We start from the raw sequence: 22772 nt of genomic DNA, 5'->3' as shown, positions 1-22772 counted from the left end.
ACTTTTTCTCGTTGCCAAAACATGGTACAAACTTAGTCTAATTGAAGGCAATTTTAATATATGAAAATAGTTCCATTTATACACAATTAAAGTTGGCTGCCAACAGTATTCTTTTTAATGTGGTTCACATTGTTCTAGAAAATCAAAGATATCATTCTAAAAGACATGTTGGCTGTTGGAAAAGGTCTCGGATTAAAGTCTTTTGAACAGGTAAACCAATAAGCCTTCTTCTAAATGTAAAATTTTCCATGCCACCATTACAAAATATTTATTATCCATCAGCAAGTTATCAAAGATATTTCTTAATTCCTGTCAATAGAAAAAAGATCGATTGTTTAATTAAAAAAGTCTTTTGGTGTTGCATTTTTATTATTATGATTTTTAACATGATGTTTGCACAATCAACTTATAATAATTCAATACATAAACATTATTACCTGCCTTTTTAACATTAGTCGGTAGAATCATTCTTCTGCTATAAAGTCGTATTATAGAGTGGCATTCCTTTTAATTATATAGTTCAACTTAAAGACAAGCAACGTAAAAGCATTGATATGGTACAATTTAAAAAGTTGATCGTTTAACTTGATTGCACTAACGGAACTTATTTCAATAGTCAACATTGTAAGGGTGAAAGTTTGACTCTATATTGACAGGGAAAACAAATTTCAATAATTTGCATAAATGCGCTTTTTAATATGCTACTTTAACTTCGGTTGATGATCTATTATACTTACTTTGAGATACATTTCATTTTTAAACTTTCAAAGTACGAGTGAAGCAGATTTTTTACTTTAGATAAATGCAATATAATAGGTTGTATACCTAGCTATTCTAATAAATGATGCCGTTGTGATAAAAAGATTTTGTTCCTATATTTTAAGAAGCAAATGTATACTTTCATTATGAAGGCTTCCTTTTAAGCAAAAAAGAATGTATGTACGTTAATGAATATAAAGTAACATGCATAAAACATGCATATAAGGCACTGTTTCATTTATTCTTGTTCTCTATTTAACAGGTGAAAGACATTCTATTATATCCCGAATTGTTTTCTGTGGAAAACAATTTAATGACTACAACATTCAAAAACAAACGGTTCCAGTTGAGACAATTCTTCAAAAGAGAAGTAGATAATATGTATGAAAAGCACAACATCTAAACGTAACAGTTCTTCTTACGTTGTACTTACTAAAACAGGTTTATAGCGTAATATTCTAATATGTTAATTATAAATTATTGATGAATAATTGATTATTTTGTTTATCATTACGGAAATTGCCTACTAGGTTTAACTCGCGCAGTCTTAATAGTTTAAATACCGAATCTCTGCCGGAGGCATTTCAGACAGTTCAATTGCTTTTTGAATATTACATTTCTACTCGGTATTTAAGATAGATCTTCCCTTTATTGACTTACGTTAGAATATTAGTCATTATATGATCAAATTTCCAATACAATACACAATACAAAAGTGCGCCAATACGGGATTTAGAGGTCCAATGCGAGGAAAGAAAACTATGACACGTTGAATAAATCAGTTTTCATTGTGCAGATGGATACACCGTAACGATCCACGAGTTCATGATGACGACCACAAGACTTCTGTAGTGATGACTTCAATGTTGTAGCAACATAACCCTATTCCAGAAGCCTAACTGTAAGAAGTCGAGCGCGATACAAAAAATCTGCGTAGTTGAGGCAAGCTCTGGCATTTCGTATGAGTTGTGACATGAAAACTTAATACGCAGGTGCTAAAGGGTTGTTGCCACAGATGAAAGGAAAGTTGACAATTAAAATCGAGAATTATGTAATTTATATCAATAAGTAGATTGTAATAAAGTCGCCACGTTCTGTCAAAAGTGGGTGTAGGGAAGGGCTGAATTATTACACATCATAACACTACAGATTACTGAGGTAATAATTAGTGTGATAATATTGATGTAATGATGTTATTAAACAAAGAAACTAAAACAAACAGTTATGTATATTTACTGTACAATGAGTGCTGCATGCTTTCAAAAATGAGCAACTTTTAATTTTAAAGACAGGGTTCAGTCTGTGTTCAGGTTTAAATAACATCTTCTCACGGGACATAGTTTTCTTCAAGAAATTTATTTAAATGAGGTAAGTCAGGATTGTGGTGAAATCGAAAAAGTCAAAACAATTTTGAAAAATGAGACAGCAATAATAATCTACAGAGAACAAATTAGGATTTTCAGAATACAATTTTTAATTCTCCGTTGTGAAAACATGGACAGGGCCTTTTCTTGATAGAAAATTGTCATGCAGGGATAACCAAACATGTGCGATAGTGACACAATAGTCATACAACTAACAAATCCACGGTTCTAGTAAGGTAATATATGTCTTTTAGTAGTAATCTACTTACTGTCAAAACGGAAATGAAGTAAATTTCAATAGTATAATGAATTCACACGTGATATCAAGTTATGATTCTACACATAAAACTGCATGCACGGAATATTTCCGTGTAATCAAAATAATATATATATGGGAAACAATTTAATATTAACAATCAAGAACAAAGAGTACGACTGAGAGTTGTATGAAAAGCTAAACGACTAAAATCCGGTGATTTTGAAAGGGTGCATTAAATAGCTTTTCTGATAAATTAAAATGAGCTAATAGGGCAATTTGACAATTAGCAGATTAATGCATTGTATTATTTTCAAATTTTAAAACATATCAAATGATACTTTTTAAAGTGCAAGTTGTGTTCTAAATACATAATAGTGTCAAAAGTAAATATAGTGATTGCAAGGTTTGGCGCCTCAATTAATAAAAGAAAAAACAAAACAATCGGACATTAAAACGTGAGAGACAATGATTTTGAATTCGCACCTAAGTTTTAAGTCTAGCTTGAAAAAGTCTAATTAGAAATCGTTTATCCGATCTTGTAAATGGTAAAACATGAACGTGTATACGATCCTGCAGAGGAAGACGAAATCCCAACTTAGTCGTTCTTTGCCAAGCTTAGAGTTATTGTGGCCGTAGCGGGTACCCAATGGCCATCGGAATTACCCGTTTAGAAATATCTTGCTTTTTTTTAACGAATTTACCATAATCTGAAGAAAAACACCGCTTGACAAGTAAAACTCTACCGTTGTTTGAATGAAGTATATCTTGGAAGATTAGATGTAAATTTCCCTGTGTTTTCAAAGTTGAAGACATCAGAGACTCCATTTGCAGTTGTAATATTTCTAAATTGTAATGGTGTTTCTTTCAATTCTGCCAACTTACGTAGTATTACAGGCTGTCAGTGTTACTGAAGGAAATTTAAAAAATATATAAAACCATTTTAAACCATTTACCGCGCCCCTAATTTTGTAATAGCCTTTTTGAGAGCTTTCCGTGCTTTTCATTGTTTAGAAGCACAATTGTCATACTGCAAAAGCAATCAAGGGAACCAAGGCTACAGCGGCAATCAAAAGAATGTAATCCAGGGATAAAGACCAGACATGGAAAACAGACATACACAACAAAGAACATAAAGTAACTAAAATCATACATACAAAGTAACGAAAGTAAATGAGCAACTCGGACTCCACTAAAAACTGGGAGCATGCACCGGTAGGGTAAGCGTCCTCTGCTTTTCTAGAAACACCCGCCGAGTTGCTCATAAAAAGTCAAGTCCGGGGTATTAATGTTCATCTCGTTATTATGTAAATCTCCATTGGTCTCTATTTGATTCATTCTCTGCAACATAGCAAGAATGTCTTGGTCTATTGCTGTCTCTCTATTTTCTGTTGAAAGCATTTTTTATTCCAGGTCTCGAGTTCTTGTTAAGTGTCTGTAGCAAATTGATACTTCGGAATTGGTATAAATCCGATACCTTAGCTTGCAAGTCCGATGTAATATTTTTAACGTAGCTGCATTCCAGTTTCTGAAGAGTGCAGATTTGTCTATTTGAGATTAATGTCTGGTTCAGTTTATTGTACTTCTTTTCAAGTTTAAGATACTTGTCTTTCCATGTTTCTGAAGTATTTTTCAAGTCTTTATATTCCGCTTCCAAGTCGTTATATTTTTGTTCTATGTTGCCTATTCTTTGATAAATTGACTCACTAGTGTTGTTTGAATCTTTGTTCATCAGCTTTTCTTCAAAAGCTCCCAGTTTGTTCTGGATTTGTGTTACAAGGAAATTGAGCGTCTTTCCCTCAGTTTCTACAATTATGATTTTTACGATACGAATATATATCTTGATGAAGGTCGTTTAGCTCTTTTTGTGTAGCTGATTTATCGCCTTAGTATTCAGCCACTGTCATATAGGTCTGTCGTCCATGAATAGTCGTTGAATTCTTCCTCTCCAATAGAAACGCATTCATAAATCCAACAAAACTCACGAATAGAAGCCATATATACATGTAGTTGACATTGTGCTAAATTTTTATAGTCTGAAAAGGCCCAAAAAAAAATTACGTGTGCATTTAGACACAATACATCGCTTTATCCACAGATAGTCTTCTTGTCAGTAATATGTAAATAAGATAACTCGGTGTAGATACCATGACACCACTTGAACTTTGTATTCTGTCAATGCACTGAAAATTAACAATAACCTCTAGAATTTACTATGAACCAAAATAATGTAAGTGTATTATTTTCACCCTGCCAAAAAATGTCAGTAACGTCATAAAACTGGTGCTTCAAAGTATTCCGTACATAATTATATGCGCCAACCTTATACTGCACACTAAAACTTTATAAAAAGCCGTTCAAATCACGTTTTACTTCATCCTTCAGCAAATGTTCTACCAATATTTCTATATAGATACATGTAACCTCTACTTTTATTACATAACTTTGTTATAAATGTTATGAATAGATTTAATTATTTTTGTAGAATTACTTCCAAGATTCGCAAGATTCTGTAGATAAGCCTGTATACAAAACCACCACATAACTTATTAAGGAAAACTTTTATATTTCATTTAACGGTCTTCTGACAAATCTGGCTTTCAATTCATTTCTTGTTATGACTACAATGTTTTTATCAGTGATTTTAGAAGGTATCAATACACTAACTGGACATATGTAGATATGATCAATGAGTTGATTTTTTTTAAATTCATAATATTTATATTCGTTTTGGTAATGCTCTACATAGGCAGGTTGTTGGTATTCCAATGGGGACTAATTGTGCGCTCAAAGCAGATTTGTTCCTCTACTAAATGCGAAATCTAGTTCGTGGCTAAACTCTTTAAAGATCCTTCTAAACATGATCCATTACGTGAATTTGATAATACTTTTATATATCTCGATGATATTTTGGCCGTAAATATTACTAACTTCGAAAACTATTATCTATATCAAAACAGAAGTATCATGGTCGTCGTCATGAACTCGTAGGTAGTTACGGTGTATAGCCATCTGTATCACGAGAACCGACTGTTCAACGTGCCAGAGTTTTCCCTCCACTTTAGTCCACCCAGGACTTGACATTTTTATAAACAACTCGGTGGATGTTTCCAGAAAGCAAAGGACGCTTATCCTACCGGTGTACTTGGTCCATGCTCCATGTTTTAGTGGTCTGAGTTGCTCATTTACTTTTGATTCTTTGTACGTTTTATACTCTGTTTTGTATGTCTGTTTTCCTTGTGTGGCCTTTGTCCCTGAATTACATTCTTTTAATTTCCGTAAGAATTTCGGTTCCCTTGATTACTGTCAGCATATCTACCAAAATATTTAAGTTGACCAAGTCAAAACATAGGCAGTACTCGTGCAACTTCTCTTAATTAAGACATAACCTTCATACAAAAATGTATGACCAAGTGACGATTTGGATTTTCCTATTGTTAATTGTCCATTCCTAGATGGTGATAATCCCAAGCCACACTACCACGTTATTTACATTTCACAACTGGTCGGTTTTGCTCGTAGTTGTAATATAGTCAGATTTCATTGAACGCAACAGACTCCTTACAGAAAAGCTTGAGCACCACGGGTACCCACTTCACGAACTTAAAAAAAAAACATGTACTAAGTTCATTTCACTGCAATAAAAGTTTGATACAAAAATAAAACGACACTTGCTGCTGGTTCTTCATTTAAAATCGTGTTGTTCACCTAGTTTCTTTTTATGGAAATAATCTACAAAGCACGTTTTTTTATAAACAAAATCCGTTGGATTTATTAAATGCCCTTAATCCACTGGATTAGTAGTGACCGACTATTTCCCATGCTGGTTATTTTGATGGTATTGTCATTCTTCAATATGTTCTCCGCAAGTTTTCTGGGACTGCGAGCGTTCTGTTTTGATATCTCATTTTGTCAATTTGTTGGATTTTGAGGATAATTGGATATACAACTAATTAAATTTTAAGGTGTGTAAATTTGTTGTTTCGGTTTATTTTTTACCTTACATTAACGGGGGTGGATAAGACCTTACAAGACTTATTTCACCGAACCACAGGCAAGCGCCTCAGCAGTTTTTCGTGTCATTTGACTTATTTTTTTTTTGTCATCGTGCAAATCGTCGCCTAAAATGTTGCTCATTCGTTTCATCAGTAATAACCAAGAAAGGTATTACAGTTTACAAAACAATAAAATAAAAGTATTCAGCAAAATATTTAAATACATCATGACCTAAAGCATCTGAACAAGTAACATGTGCATGTTCAGTTCCGTCCAGGTTTAACCAGTTCTGATAATCCTGAGATTAATGGCATGTCACTTCAAACTTTATAGCCAATAATTCACAATAATCTTACCTTTATGATCCAATATAACGTCCGGTTTAAAGTTCGTTCGATCCATACAGTCTGAAGGCATTTTTGACAGAACATACATTAGTCGAAGTATTCCAAAATCACTTTTCGTGTACCTCAACGGTATTACATGCATGTAACGAAGACAGAATTATTGCAACTTTCGTACTGAACAACTTTTTGCATTTAAATTTTTATGTATGGCGCGGTATTAGCGTCAAAAATAAATAGTTCTGCCTAGCCTAAAATTAAGTTTCACCCGGTTTTCATAATTGTCATTTTCTCTCTTCAAGGGCAATAAATCCCAACATTGATCAACAGATCTTTATGAAAATTTCAGCATAGGTCGGTCTCATCCTGCTGATCGATTTTTCCCCTAGAAAATTAGGCTAAATCCTTCGGTTTTAAAGTTATTTCAGTTTAAATTCTTCAATTTTTTACTAGTGGTGGCCATGTTTTTGACAGATAAAAATTATTAAGGATATCCTAACAAACATTCATGCAATGTTTGGTTACAAATCCATCATTCATGATGTCTAACAGATTTATAAAAAAAAATCCACATCAGGACCAATAATGCATTTGTCAACGGATCGTTCTGAAAATTTAGGCATTCACGTACATGTAAGTAATCGCATCATGCTGAAAAATTTACGGACGAAGACGACGACGGTCACAAAGTGATGGCAAAAGCTCACAAGGTCTTCCAGCCTTGTGAGCTAAACAGACATTTTCTAGAAGCACAAAATTGTTGGTAATGTGCTTTTAGATGAAAAGGGAACTATTTTCGCTTAATGTATAAAACTCCATAACAGATAACGTTATGTTGCTTATTACCACCATATTATTATGAAGTGTCCGTAGCCCAACTGGTTTGACAATTGTACTCTGCATTAGTAGATTTTTTGGTTGGTGTCTGACCCGTGAATGTTTTTTGTGTTTTGATTTTTTTGGTAAAAATGTTATTATTAAAATGTCATTGCCTACTTTCGATAATCGATTAGTTGAATTTTATAACAGTAAAGTTCGTATATTCAAAAATGCATATTGTTACACCTATTTTCCAGGTGTTTCCAAATCAAACATATATATCATGGATTCGTGACGTATTTAAATGCCTAATAAAGTACGTTTCAATGAACAAAATACCTTAAAAGTTGGCCCAACCCCTTTCCATCAGACTCTGTGTTTGAAGGTTATTCCTGTTCTATTTTGATATTATTTGTTTTGTTGTTGAATATTGCATTTACAGTTGATGTCTCCAAGACTTTTCCACATCATCTATGGTGTTATATCCAGTACTTCTGTAAAAGCTTTTCCTTGTATTTCTTTTCGTTTTTATTTTTGTTTCAAATTTAATCATCTCTAAGAACATAATTATTACATGTATCTTTCAAGAGTCAAAACTACAAGAAAAAAAACCATAACCAACTTTGACCTGACGAAACGTAACCACCATGGTCGCCAACACTGTGTGTTGGGGGAATGAAACCCAACAGTGAACAACCACTGTGACCAACAAGACAACAAACCATATACAGCCCTTGCATAGTGTAACCTTACATTGGTATGGTTTGCTGTGGAAGAACTTCAGGAATAGTCGTGTTTTCTTAGGTTGTACTACTTATTTGAATTATTTGTATTCACACCTTCAATCAATAAACGATGAACTATAATTCCAAGATTTTTTTCATCATGAAAAAATGTGGATACATTTCATCATCAAATTAGACCACAACACCCATCCACTACATTTCCTAACCAACATCAACAACGCACCATAGAAAGAAAAGCTTACACCATCCAAGGGTTGTATTTTAACTTTGCACACAAACTCAGGCAATTAACTCACTAACCTTTTCATGGTATTGTAGGAGAAAGCCAACAGTCTGCATCAACTGTGATATAAATCACAACAGCCTGAAAACTCAAGAGAACAATAGGTCACCAACTAAAAGTTGGGGGCAGAGCCCAACAGTGAATTCACTGTGACCAAAATGCAAATGACGCCAAACAAATACCATTTACAAAATGACAAGCAACCAGGTCACCAACTTTAGTTGGGGGCATAGCCCAACAGTGAGAATTCACTGTGACCAAATAACAAGAAAGTCAACAACTAGCAAATAATGACTACTGGTCGCCAACATACAGTTGGGGGCAGTGCCCAACAGCATTAACTCACTGTGACCTTAGAAAATTCAGATAACTTAAAATTAAGTGTCGCCAACATAATGTTGGGGGTCATATGACCCAACAGTAATTCGTTTACTGTGACAAGTATGGTACTTGCCTTTTTCAACCTCAAGGTGATGACTTTGAAAAAAAAAGCCTCTCAAAGAAAGCTTTGCAACACATGAAATCTGAAATGTTCTCAGAACTACCAGTATCTAACTTGTCAAATAACATGATACCATTACAGATGATAAATACACTATCTAAAATACAAGCTAGGGGGAGTTTTTATGGTACAGCATGATTCTTTGTAAATTCAATTGCTACATTAATTTTCTTATTTTGTAACAAGTTATGAGTATCACCATCAAAACAACAAATCTAGTCTTATTAAGTTATTACTAACACAATTTGAATAAATTTAAAACTGATTAAAAAAAACATCCTTTCATTTGCAAATAATTCAAACCTCATGAACAATTTCTATGCCTGCCTGAAAATATGTCAAACCAAAAAGCAGTTAAGACTTTTGGTTAAAACCATTACGTAGCGGTTGCAAAACTTTCTTTTAGCAAGAGAGAAATTGTAAAAAAATGTCACCAACAACCAAACTGATTGTTGGGGACCAAAGCAGGCCCAACAGTGATATAATCACTGTGACAAGCACTTGCCTTGTATAACTGCATCTATTAGAAGTCCTTTTCCAATATCAGTTCCAAAAATACAGGCACAAATTTGAAAAAAAAATCAAGAACCTTGACTTTATCAACTTGCACAAAAAAAAACAGAATTAACTAACCTTGTTTAAAAATTCTTTTTAAAGAATTAAATATGTCTATATGGTCAACAAATCAAATTTGAAGAAAATTCATCAGCACTACACAACAAGACTACCAGTACCTAATTTGGATATCAACTGAAAATCAATTTTCTGTTTGGAAAATTCTATAATATTTAAATATTAAATTCATTTCAGTCTCTTCATCTTACCCTATAAACTCTGGCAGAAATTTACAAGATTGCATTTCAAGAAAGATTATCTTTCATTTACTATGATGGAAACCTGAAATTTTAAATTATGTGTTAAAAGAATACAGTCTTTATTTAAAAGGACATAGTTTAATATATTAGCCCACAATTCTTTACATTTACAAATTAAAACAACAACTAACCTTGAGTGTTCTTTTAGAGATCCCTGATCATGACCTCTTTACAAATATTCACTTACCGCAGATTTGCACACTCTAATTGCTTGAATAACTATGATTTTAAACAACAGTGCTTACCTGTTTTTAAACAGGCATGATTTTTTGGATTTTCTTACCTGTGTTTTTCAACAGGTTAGAAACTTTCCAGCTTTTTCCCCCATTACTCATAGCTTAACTTAATATTCTATAAAATAGATAAAAGAGAACACATTTAAAATAGATTAAAAGATGACTGTCTATTATCAGTAACGTCTCGACGTGTTCTGCGGAGGTCCATAGCCACTCTGGTTGTACATATTACCCATCATACCTGCAAAGAATCATTTTTTCACAGTAATAGTGCCACCAGGGTTCACATTAAATTAATACAAAAACCTTTCTCTTTTCATCTATTAATTAGCTTGTCACAACATTTTTACATTTAATTTGCATTACTGTACATGTGAATACATTCAAGCTTCTTTTATAAATGATAGCAGTTAAAACCTTATTGCTATCTGTTTCTTAAAGTGATTTCAATACATATCAGCAAATTCTTTCTTTCAATGTGGACAGCAATACACCAGGCTAATCAATATACTTTATGATGACAAGAAAAGTATGCAAAAGAGATAAACCCTAATAAAGCTGATTTAACACTATCTTATGGAAACCAAAATGAATCTGAAAAGCTATTTAAATCTGTCAGGAATTTTACCTTGACTTGTGTTGATAACACATTTTTTAAATTTGCTTTAATACATGCATCTTCCTAAAACAAAAGTTCAACTTGCTATATGTAAAATACATGTATTTTTGTAATAAAGACGCAACTCATTTTCAATTTGCTATAATACATATGACTTACTACAGGAGATTACTATGGGTCATGACATATTATTTACCTCCTTGTGACTGTTCATTCATCATACTCTGATATTTTGACATACTGACTTACAACAGGATACAAGTTTGGGTTGTGACATATTACATACATCCTTGTGACTGTTTATTCATCATACTCTGATATTTTGACATACTGACTTACAACAGGATATGAGTTTGGGTTGGGACATATTACTTACCTCCTTGTGACTGTTTATTCATCATACTCTGATATTTTGACATACTTGCTCTTTTCTCCTCCTGTAGGTAGACAAATACATTTTACAATGTCATGCATTGAATTTATTAAATGCTCTGTCAAATGCAGCTTGATATGACCAATGTCTTCAAACACTATACAGTTTGGACAAACGTAAATATACCAGTATATTCAACCTTGATATATCTATCAATTTGGAATTTGGATTGTAATTAATATTTGACACAAAGCAGTGCTATACCACTACATGTCCTGCAAGTCATGTTAAAATCATCTCTCAGCTTTTTATCAAGCCACAAGAAGCTTGATATCTGTATGTTAAGTATTTTGTACTAGAAATTATCATAAAGTTATGTTAAGTTATCATTTTTGAAAACATTTGAGGACTTAATAAGTTTGCAAATAGGAAAATGTGTACAATTATTTGATTAATTCGCATATGCATACCAGAAATTTCAGGGAGAAAATTACTGTTTTTTTTCTATTTGAAAACATATGACTTATGAAAATAGGAATAAATCCTAGGAAGTATTCATGTATTTACACTTTTGTCTAAAAGGGCAATACAAAAAACTTTACTTGCATTAATCTGTTATAAGTTCAAAATTATACAAAATGAGGTGTCATAGCAGAAAAACTTACCAAAGATATATCTTCATCAGGATGCATGAGTTTAGAGGTCAAACCTGAACTAGATTCGGGTTTCTTTATCTGGGGAGCCCCAGTGATTGTAGCACTAGCTGGGGGAGACGCTGATACTGCTGTGGCCGACGGAAATGTCGGCTTGGCAGAGATAGTAGGAGCTGGCGCTGATTTGAATAATGGTTCGGCAGATGACATTGGATTAGATGAACTAGACACTGATGATGATGGAGGGGCTGATGTCTGTAAAACAATTTAATGCAATTTTTTAATGGTGCTATGTAGAACTGTTTACCTTCACTGTGTCATTCTACTGTGAAAAGAAAAAAAGCAATTTCACCTATTTTCTCTACCTACATATTTATATTTATTCTAAGTGCTGTCAGATACACAAGCAGTTAACAAAACTGAGTAAATTTATCTTAACAGCTGTGTACAGAGTATTTTATTCTTTAACATGAATACAGTGGATTCCACTTAATTGTATAGCCTATTTGCCAGTAAAAATTATGCAAATAACCGGGCTATTCTTATAACCGAAATTACGATTTTACTGGAAGTGTGAGTTCAGGTAAGACGACGATACTGTGGATCAACCAGGGATATCACTGTTCAACATTTCTGATCTGGTATTTAATTGTTATAGACCTTCTCATTGTATTGCTCTTTCATCAATAAATAATAATATATATTGTGTTTGTCTTGTTTATTGACCTTCTTTACGTTGTGTGTATTTATAAGTAAAACTATGTGTTTCTCATCTATAAATAGTCAAGTAATTTCCTGACCTTTCTATGAAATTCCATATTTCATATTTCACCCAGGATTCAGTGTAATATTCATCAATGTTTACAGTTTGTGGGCTTTTGAAATGGTCTGTGTGTTTTTATTCCTCTGTTCATCACCACTGCACACTGATAGTTGTGCATTATACGTGTTATTGACCTCGATATATTCCTATGAAGTGTGGATAGTATAGGGCACCTTAGGGTAGTTGAATTTCATTAGACATTGTACTGAATAAATTATGACTTTTAATTTTCGGTTGATATTTATGCCTAGTAACCCAAGCTCACTAAAAACTGTTCAGCTCATTAAAGAAAATTAAATTTACATTGATAATCATTTGTAGTCGGAAGAATTTAAATAGGGACAAAAAATACCTCAAGCCGAACCCCAAGCTGCATCATAAGGTGATGTTTGGAATGTCGTCAAAAGTCATTGTTCACCTAGGTGCTTGTTTATTTTAATGTAATTAGAAATCATTTAAATTGTCTTTTATGTGCATTATGTTTTTAATCCATTATTAACACCTCCTGATTGATGATAATATAGTTTTTACAACAATAAATATGACTGACATATTTATGACCCGAAGGCTTAAAACAGAATTTGGGAAAATCTGTCTTTAACTGGATGAGGCAAAATTCTTTATGCAATAAACCGAAATGCACCTGCAAGGCCTATGCAAATAAGCGATTTTTTTCCTACTAGAATAATAGGAAATGGTTTTGTGCAGGAGAAAATTATGCTAATAACCGAAATATGCAATAAAGCGATATGTGATTAAGTGGAGTCGACTGTATTATGAATGCATTTTTGAAATTTAAATTACTAGTAAGCATTTCCATTTTTTTTAAATTGCAGTTCTTCCACCTTTTTCTGGAACAAAGATTTTCTAATTTTTTTTTAAGTTGACTTTAGACATCCCTCACCTGGACTGCTGAAGGAAATAATGGTTTAGATGGGACAGACATAGGCATGGGCCCTGGTCCTGGTCCAGGGCCTCCCATTGGGGGACCTCCCTGCATAAATGGTGGAGGTCTTGGAGGCATCGACATTCCAGGATGTCGTGGAGGCATACTGAAACAGAGAATTAATAACTTTTTACTAATTATGTATCCAAACTTTAACACTTAAAACAGTCAATTTAGTATGCGTAGACATCATTGTGTACTTTAATTTGTATATAGATACGACTCCTCTATCCTAATGCTAAATGCATTTCAATCTTAAAAGAGACATGACACAAAAAAAATTTTCTTTTCAATTTTTGGTTCATTTGATTTATTATACCCAATATATTTAATAAAATCGCCCCATGTAGTCACTAACGTCATTTAATTGAAGATAAATTGACGGTGACCAAGCCATACAAATTTTAATTAGCCATGTAGAGACATGACCATGTTACGTCATTGGTTCTCAATTCATTGATCAAGTGGTTGCATTTTTTACATGATTTCTACAAATGAGAGGGAAAATATTAAAAGTTGTGGTTTGCCAGGTTTGCCAGCAAATATACACTTTAAGCAGTGTCATTTTAAACCACTTCAAGATGAAAATGATAAACAAGGACAGAAATATTTAACTATTACATGTATGAAGACTAGACTATCCACAGTGAGACGACACCAATGCACAGAAATATTTCATTATGTTCAGTCATGTAAGATTAAACTTTTTACATAAAGTAAATAAAATTCATATTCTAAGTTTAAAAAACTGTTCAGATCTCGATCTTCATGCAAATATTGATTTCACTTCTTTCTACTGAAAGTTACTCCTGACAAATGTACCAGTCCCAGGGAGTGTAATATAAAGTACCCGCAAGTACAGCTAGAGGATAATATGAACATGTTTATTTTTTATTGGTTTTTGATAACTTTATTTCGGAACCCATAAGGGTTTCGTGCTGAAGTTTCTTCCTGTTCTAAATCTTCCTTGCTTAAATTAAATATTTTAACTGAAAAGCTCCCTTAAACTCACTTAGGGTCACCTATTATTAACTGTGTATTGTGTCAAATTCTCCATATAATATATTTTATTTCAAAAATCGTAAGACAAAAGAAATTCAATTATATTTCAATTATATTGAAGTTATACACCTGCTTCGCCACCTGTGTCACGAATTGCTGAACCATACAAAGATAAAAGAAGCCAACCACGCTTTCTCTTGGCCATAATTAAGTCTACCGGACTTGTTTATTAATATAACCCAGCAGCAAAGAAAAACTATAAACAGAGTGTCACTAAATAGTTGTACCCTTATGTTCGAGTCCAAAAATAGTGCAAAGAAGTTGTATATCTGCCACGTGGGGATGTATGCCTAACGAAAATGAAAAGCCGACAGAAAACGAGAAGAACATTAGTCTTCTTTCTAAACACGATTATCGCACTCATACACAGACCAATGGACCACTCTGCATCATATATACAAGCTATTTTCAGAGATTTATTAATTTTTTGGGGTGCGTGTATACATCTTCAATGCACCCAAATGCAGATTGAGAACCAATGACGTAGCACTTCTATATATGGTAAGTCAGCTTTACTTCCGGTTTCCATTTATGCATATTAATAAGGTCGTCGTGAAAACATAAATTAATCATTCTTACTTTATTTAATGCTACCCTGATTAGAAAATGTTTGTTACACTCATATCTAAACATACTATAGATTTTATAAACATAAACATTTATAAAATATTTTTGTGTCACATTTCCTTTAAGCTTTATTTTAGAAACATGTTAAAAATCAAACAACATCCAGGTCTTCAGAACTACTTCCGAGTATACATACATTTTTCAAGTCATATAATGAGTGAGATGCATTTGATTGAACATGTTAAAAGTTCTTTAACAAAATTTACACCTGTAGTCACTCTCCATTTAAGCAATAGAATAGGCACGAGGTAGGAATCTCAGTAAAAAAAGTGTTTTTATGAAAATATCATATATATAAATTAGCTGAAGTATACCCAAGAAAAAGCAAAATAAAAAGGTCTGTAAAAAACTTACCCCATAGGGCCCATTCCTGTAACAGAGAAAACAGAAATTTATGATTATGTGTGGATTTAAAACCATTCAGTTGCGAAACAAAACAATTTCTAAGCATTATAATAAAACCTAAAACTTTACCTGTTTGAAGCTTAAAATTGCATGATTTTTGGGACATTTGACTCAAAGAAAAAACATTTATGAAAAAAATTGAGACTTATAAAATCATTAAGAGAGGAAATATTTAAATAGAAATGAAATAGTGGTAATATCTATATTTATATATATAGTTGTGTTAACCATTCATCATGATCTGATTCATGTTTTCTTTCATTATACTCTTGTATTGTGTAGAGAAGGTGACAGACAAATCAAGTTCATTGTTGATATGTTTTACGATAATGCAATTTTTTGTAGGAGATAGCCATCATAATTACTAAACTTACCCATTGGAGGCATTGGGCCCATAGGACCACCCATAGGTCCCATCATTGGCCCTGGTCCCATCGGTCCATGAGGCATGGGTGGCATTCCAGGTCCAGGCATACCAAATGGCGGCATTGGTGCAGGAGGCATTGGTGGCATGTTACTGTTACTGGTAGGAGGGAAGCTACTATTGCTATCCTCATCATCACTATCTGTTTTCACTCGCTTTGCAGCTGGGTGATCTGTTGTTAATGGAAAATTGTAAATGTAAAATTCACTGAATGAATTAACAGTTTCACATTTTTATAGTTTTGAACCCCACCATTCAAAGTCAGTAAAAACAATAGTTAAGTGTCAAAAGTTATGATAAAAAAAATCAAGTTATAAAGAGTATTGTTAATGAAAAACTTTTAAAGATTAGATTTAGGCTTGCAAATAAAAAAAAAATAAGAAATGACTGAATCAATTTTAAATAAATAAGTTCAGAGAATAAGCAGTCTCTATTACACTTCTTTAAATGGCTACTGATACCTAAAAGACGGTAAACATTAACAATCAGTAACTTGTCAGGTAAAAAAGGTACCTTGTATTTCAACAAATATACTATACACTGTACTATTAATCTTCCACATACTCACAATTAAACCATTCTAAACAAGTTTTATAAAAATGATTAAAGAATTAAAATTTCTTGAATAAATCCAATTAAAAATAATCCATGAAGGTATGGTGTTGTACTCACTTGCACATGGGCTGTGTTTTCATATTCGATTATTTTATACCAAGCATTAGAGAAGTATAAAATACAAATATGAAAGCCAACCTGTATGTAAATGAGTACAATTACTTGCATAACATGAATTATTTCTAATCTAATATGACAAAAAAAGTATCTGAATTGCCATGGGGTAGATATAGAGTAATATATCATTTGACCTTTGTATATGTAAGACCACTTTAGAATTGCATACGAGACATACCTAACTTCTGTTTTTCATGTTGCTGAAGATCTTCTTCAGGAATTCCTTCCATCCCATAAATTTCAATTTCTGTGTTTTGTCTTCCTGGTAATGCATTTGGTACCTTGTCAATTTTTTCTTTGTGTACCTACAATGCAAAAAGTACATCACTGATACCCTAAAAAATACACAAATGAACAATACAACTTCTAGATATACATGTACTTTGAATCCATAGTATGTTAAAGTGCTTCAAGCAGAAATTTACAAGTCACATCACACTGCAGCAGTGTATGATAAATAATCATGATGCTGAGTTTCCATGAATACATGCACATCGTCATGTATGCACTTCTTGCTGTCCTGAGAGGTAAAATGTCAACATTCTTTGATCATGGTATATTTTTGTCCTAGATTTTTGTCTAAACATCACGTCTTCAGTAGCTATTGTCTTACTAAATGTAAAGGCAGACAAAATTTGAGTTGGGTTTGGTACATATTTTTAGGTGTACCAACAAATGCAAGATGATCGCTTGATTCAGCACTTTGTTGTTTGATGTGGTAATTATTGATTTGGCAAGGTGCATGACTGTACTAAGCTACAATGTAGCTAGATGAACTTTTAGAAAAATGTGTAGATGTGAATTCAAGAAAAGAATCCCATTTGATTGTTACATGTACACACACACATGTAAGCAACAAATTTCCATGGTAGTATATCCAAACTTGTACATTGCAGTTTAAGTAGATTCTACCTTACTTCCTATGGTGAAAGATGGCATCATATATACGTTTGGAGCCCAGTTACACACAATATTGAACAAACATAGTCAGGTCAAAAAAAATAATGTGTTCCTGATTAACCCTCTAAAATTTTGCAGGGTCTGCAGGGATTTTTTTTTTATTATTTTATTTCTTTAAATTTTGAAATGAAATAAGTGTGACATCAAACACAAAATACAATATAAACCAAATCTGCAAAGATTAAACATGTAATAGATTTAGTCCATGGCCAAAAGCACTCACATGTGTGTTTACAATCGATTCTAAATATAAACAACTATTGTAACATGAATCTTCTTTTTTCCTTTGATCTTTTTATGGAATAACATAGAGACGACAAGCATGTACCAAAATGTATGCTCTAAATTGAAGCAACCAAATAATATTGCATGAAAGGTCACATGGGCCTACATAATGCAATGAGGAAACAGCCATGAAATAACCAAAACACTAAAACCAATATTGCATGGGTAAGCTCCGCCTCTTTGGGAAAAAATTACGCCTACAAAAAAGCACACATACAAATGTCAATTTTATTAGTTATATTTGTTATATGCCTACATATTGTAGAAAATTGTAAATATGGAAAAATAAATAGATTTTTTTTTACATTTGGGCCAAAAAAGGGGGTCCATGCCCCGAATAGTTGTGTTTAAAAGCCTTCAAAAAGACAATTAGCGTTAATCAGTCTAACTCAATTAAAAAATACACACCTGAGAGAGAACCAAATCATCGCTTTCTACATTTTCAATGTCAAGCCAATCTGGTAGAGAGAATGCGTCTGCCATACTGCCTACTGTGCAGGTTATTAGATTTTCCCGCCAAACGTTATTTTTTTCTGCACGGACTGTCATGGGCGTGTCATTCATGTTACAAATCATTTATAGCAATGCCTTCCTCGTTAGCCAAATAAACTTCTCACGCTGCGCGTTCGAAAGTTTATTTGTCTAACTCGGAATACTATGCTATAAATATAACGTATTTCTAACTCTTTGTTTTTCCATCTAGGATAGAAAAAAAATATCTTTCTTTTCTTCTTTCTTCTCTAAGACAGTCGGCAGGCTATTTAATTTTTTTTTCAAAACCCCCAATAAAAACTTTTGGGTAGGGTTGGTAGGGTGACTGGAAACATCACAATTTTTTTAGGCCCCTAATTGGCTGATATGATACATGTAAAAATGTACATGTACTCTGCATAGCTTGTTCAGGACATCTTTGCACAATGGTAATGTTACACTGTGACTGATGTTATTCATGCATATGTACTTGATATGACGAGCATCATAATTTTTGTTGACACAATGTCATTCTAATTTTTTCGTTAAAATTCTTACCTGCATACAATGAATAGACAGGCCAGGTCCTGTGTACAACTTTTTATGACATATGTGACACTTAAAATGTTTCGCTTTCTGGTGTTGTATAAGAATCTTCTCATCATCAAATTCTCGGTTACAATACTTAAAAATACTGTCAAGGAAACAGTTATCTCTGTAGAATTTAAATAATGAGTGATAAGCACTGTAATTAGCTTCTTTATTTAACTGGCTATAAGTGTAATCTCCAATGAACTTGAAGAGTAATTTGGTCCAAGTACATAAATGCTGATTTTTGATCTTTCAAACTTTTGCCAAAGCTCACACATTAGTGTCTTGCAAGCTATAGCACTGCTATTACATGTACATAATACATTTTGTAACTGTGGGGAGTCTTTTTTGTTTGTTTGCTGGGGTTTAATGTCTGAGCAGCAATATTTCAGCTATATCCAGACGATGAACATGAAATTGACGATAAAATGAATATGAAATGAATATGAAATGAAAAAGGGATGGGACACAAGGACAATGAGGTCGACAAATTTTGATTGCCACTGGAAATAGGGAGAGAGGGGTAGGGTCAGGCAATTTAGCCTCCTGTGGCGGAGCCCTATGGTTTCTACTCCGGGAGAATACCACAGTAGGGTTCTTTAACGTACAAGGAACGTGGCATCTTTCCCAACACCGTGTACCACTATGGTTTGCGGTCAGATTTCCCGTATTATAGCCTGACAACCCCAGCATGTAACACGCCAGGGGTATCCCATTCAACCACCTGGGGTACACATCCCAGTTGCTCTGTGAGCATTAGTCGCCTTTTACGACAAGCTTAGCGCTGCTGCAGGCCTATACTTTTAACACCCGGACCTGCACGGGCGTGGGGAGTCAATGAGTATGCATATACTGCCATGAGGTACATGCATTTTACAATTAATGTCTCTACGGGAGCGTAAAAAGGTTTTACATTCCTCGTTTTAAAACAAAATTTACAGTCAGGCATTTTCTCTATATTTCTGACAAAAAAATCTATATAAAAATATTTCGATGCCGGTCTTGTTTTCGACAGAAACGTGAAGGGACCGAAGGCATCACTGGAATCTATTAAGATAAATGATTCAGAAATAAGGATATCAGCACCATGGCTTTAACTGCTTTTTCTTCTTTCTTCCCATGACTTAGAATAACAATAAAAATATGTCTTCCTGATCTGTCCTGATCGTTCCGACTACCCAAGCTAAAATGGCGATTGTTCGAGTCAAGCTAAATTCCGGAAAATAATACGAGCCCGTACCACAAAAGTCTACGAAATATATCGAATATCGAATTGGAACGGTTTATGTTCTTATCTAGGTCCCTTACAGTATGATAACTAAGATAGTTTACAATCATTCACAATCGATTACAATATATTTACACAATCATGATTGCGTAGGAAAAGAAGAAAGAAGCTATAGGAGAGTTCTTCATGACATCATCACTTTCCTGTGCTTCTGGTTTTGGTTGACAAAAAATCCATTGAGTGGCATGGGGCATCAACTTTAAATCATCATAATCATTATAACTTTTCCGTTTTTTAAGACAATTGTAAAATTAATTTGGTTCTCTACACTGCCAATAAAACTCTTTTTATCCATGGAAGTTTAAAATAAATATCCAGTAATCAGACTATATGAGCATTAAAAAAATTAAAATAATTTTGATTTGAAAATAGAGGTTTGCATATAAATATCATTTATACCTTTATATTTTGTTATTTCAAATCCAATTTCGGTTCTGTAAAATCTTTCATTTAGAAAAAATAATTCATATTTTGTATGTGAAATTGTAGCTCTTTTATTTGAAAAATGAATTTGTAATATTTATTGGTAAACCTCTATTTCCACATAAAATTATAAATTAAAATCTTATGCCTATATAGTCTAAATATTTTTTTAGAAATAACATGAATAAAAAGAATTATATTTGCAATTTTGGGAACCAAAAGAATTTTTCAATTTTTATCTTAAAAAATGAAAAAGATATGATGATTTTGTTGTCCCATACATCTCAATGGATTTTCGCCAATTGACCAAATCACAGGTGTTTAAGTGATGACATATCACAAAGAACTCTCCTTTTTCGTAACAATGATCATATTCAAATAAAAGCATTTCTATCTGAAACACATTTACACTTCTTGAGACATTTAGGCTTCCCACATGCATGATACCTAAATGCACTCTAAATGCTCAACAAATGCACGACAAACAAAGCTCTCAGCATGCGTTTAAACACATTATAAACAAACGCTCTGTGTGTGCGTTTAAACCCACGATAGAATAACAATGAAAAATAATAAAATCAACAAATATTAATGGAGGAAAAAAATCAAAAATAGAATTAATGAAAATACAAAAAAAAATAATAAATTAAAGTATATACTGAATGTTAAAAAATAAACAAATGCTTTTATCATGCTTTTAAATGAACACTCCCACATTTAAACAAACCCTCCTATCATGCATTTAAACAGACACTTCTATCGTGCATTTAAGCGAACGCAAAATGATATGTAAACACACGATAAACGATGCATGAACTCTTAAATGGGAACCATGAACATTTCAAGGAGTGTATATGGCTACAACATTTAGATAACTGTTCTGAGAAATTAGTTCATTTTTGGAGTATACATTCAAGTTTAATAACCCGAAGTTTTTTCCTGTGTTCATCACAATATATTCCCATATTTTAACTACATGTATATGGATATAGTCTAAAATTTGACTTTTTTTTTAAAGAAATCTTCTAAATAATTAAATTAAAAAGTACTTTTGTAGTGCATTCTTTGTTAACTTAATCCATGTATGAAGACCAATCATGTCTTGCTCTGTCTTTGATGGTATCTTTTTTTCACAAAAAAAAAAATCATATTTAAAATAAAAGTGTAAAATTAGATGCAAGTTTTGACATCATAATAAATCAAAGTATTGTGACAACTTCTTTATCAAATCAAGCACTTGAAAACATACCTTCTGGATCCTCTTTGCAGGAGATTTTGCTTGACAACATTTTTGACAAATATTTTGTATATCACATGTGTATATACAAGTCAGTATATATCTGTATGAAAGTGTTAAATATTTTATGCAGTTTTAACCAGAAAATACAAACACAAATTGGCAAATTTCAAACAGAATCAGGCATGACACATAAATATTTTTATTTTGCTCTGTCGGTTTTCGTTTTTTTTAAATTGAGAATCATCATAATCTGTACATCATACCAATAATGGATTTTCAATAAATTGTAATTTTGTTCTGTAATTTGTTTATTCCTTGATGTTCTATTTGTTTGTTCGTACTTTTTTGAATTTTGAACATAATTAAGCACTTTCTTGCTTGCTTTTTTCACCACATATTTACAGGGAAATATATAGGTAATCCTAGTATTAAACATAAACAGCTGTTTTTTTCTTAGATGAAAAAAGGCATAGATTTTGAGACTCAAGGGTTGTAAAGAGAATGAATTAATCATTTTCCTCTGTGTAGAATGGATTCAGATATGTTGTTTTTTTTGTGTGTTCCCAGTATTTGATAAATTAGTTGAAACAAGAGAATCATATAGAGTAGATCATAAATCATATGTCTATTGACACTGCTAACTTTGTCCTTACCCACCAGTTGAGTATTA

General features: G+C 32.7%; 2 protein-coding genes across 11 annotated transcripts in view; one reads left to right on the top strand and one right to left on the bottom strand.

The window, feature by feature from the left end:
• Window positions 1-222, top strand: part of LOC148620328 (long-chain-fatty-acid--CoA ligase 1-like) — a 41138-nt gene extending 40916 nt beyond the window's left edge. Inside the window, exon 20 of the mRNA XM_088581110.1 lies at window positions 139-222. Within this exon, the coding sequence (XP_088437236.1) occupies window positions 139-222 (84 nt within the window). The remainder of the gene's footprint in view (window positions 1-138) is intronic.
• LOC148620327 (BUB3-interacting and GLEBS motif-containing protein ZNF207-like) lies at window positions 37-20379 on the bottom strand. 10 transcript variants are annotated; one of them, XM_088581113.1, is made up of 11 exons: window positions 20232-20379; window positions 19119-19245; window positions 17023-17149; window positions 16063-16284; window positions 15638-15653; window positions 13553-13700; window positions 11838-12080; window positions 11176-11236; window positions 4634-10421; window positions 3537-4264; window positions 37-309 (listed from the first exon to the last, which is right to left on the bottom strand). In XM_088581113.1, exons 1-9 carry the CDS (start codon window positions 20270-20272, stop codon window positions 10354-10356), a joined length of 1053 nt encoding a protein of 350 aa, XP_088437239.1. In that variant the 5' UTR covers window positions 20273-20379; the 3' UTR covers window positions 37-309; window positions 3537-4264; window positions 4634-10353. The 10 variants fall into 10 exon arrangements, with proteins under 10 accessions (XP_088437239.1, XP_088437238.1, XP_088437237.1 ...); XM_088581112.1 differs by having other exon boundaries at window positions 37-4264; window positions 4634-5972; window positions 6732-10421; XM_088581111.1 differs by having other exon boundaries at window positions 37-4264.
• Between the last annotated feature and the right edge of the window lie 2393 nt (window positions 20380-22772).

The sequence above is a fragment of the Perna viridis genome, chromosome 4 (genome assembly GCF_037379345.1).
Source record: "Perna viridis isolate PV_CMFRI_1.1 ecotype Kerala chromosome 4, ASM3737934v1, whole genome shotgun sequence".
Taxonomy (NCBI): domain Eukaryota; kingdom Metazoa; phylum Mollusca; class Bivalvia; order Mytilida; family Mytilidae; genus Perna; species Perna viridis.
The sequence above is the reverse complement of the archived record's forward strand: the minus strand, read 5'-3'. Positions and strand labels throughout refer to the sequence as shown.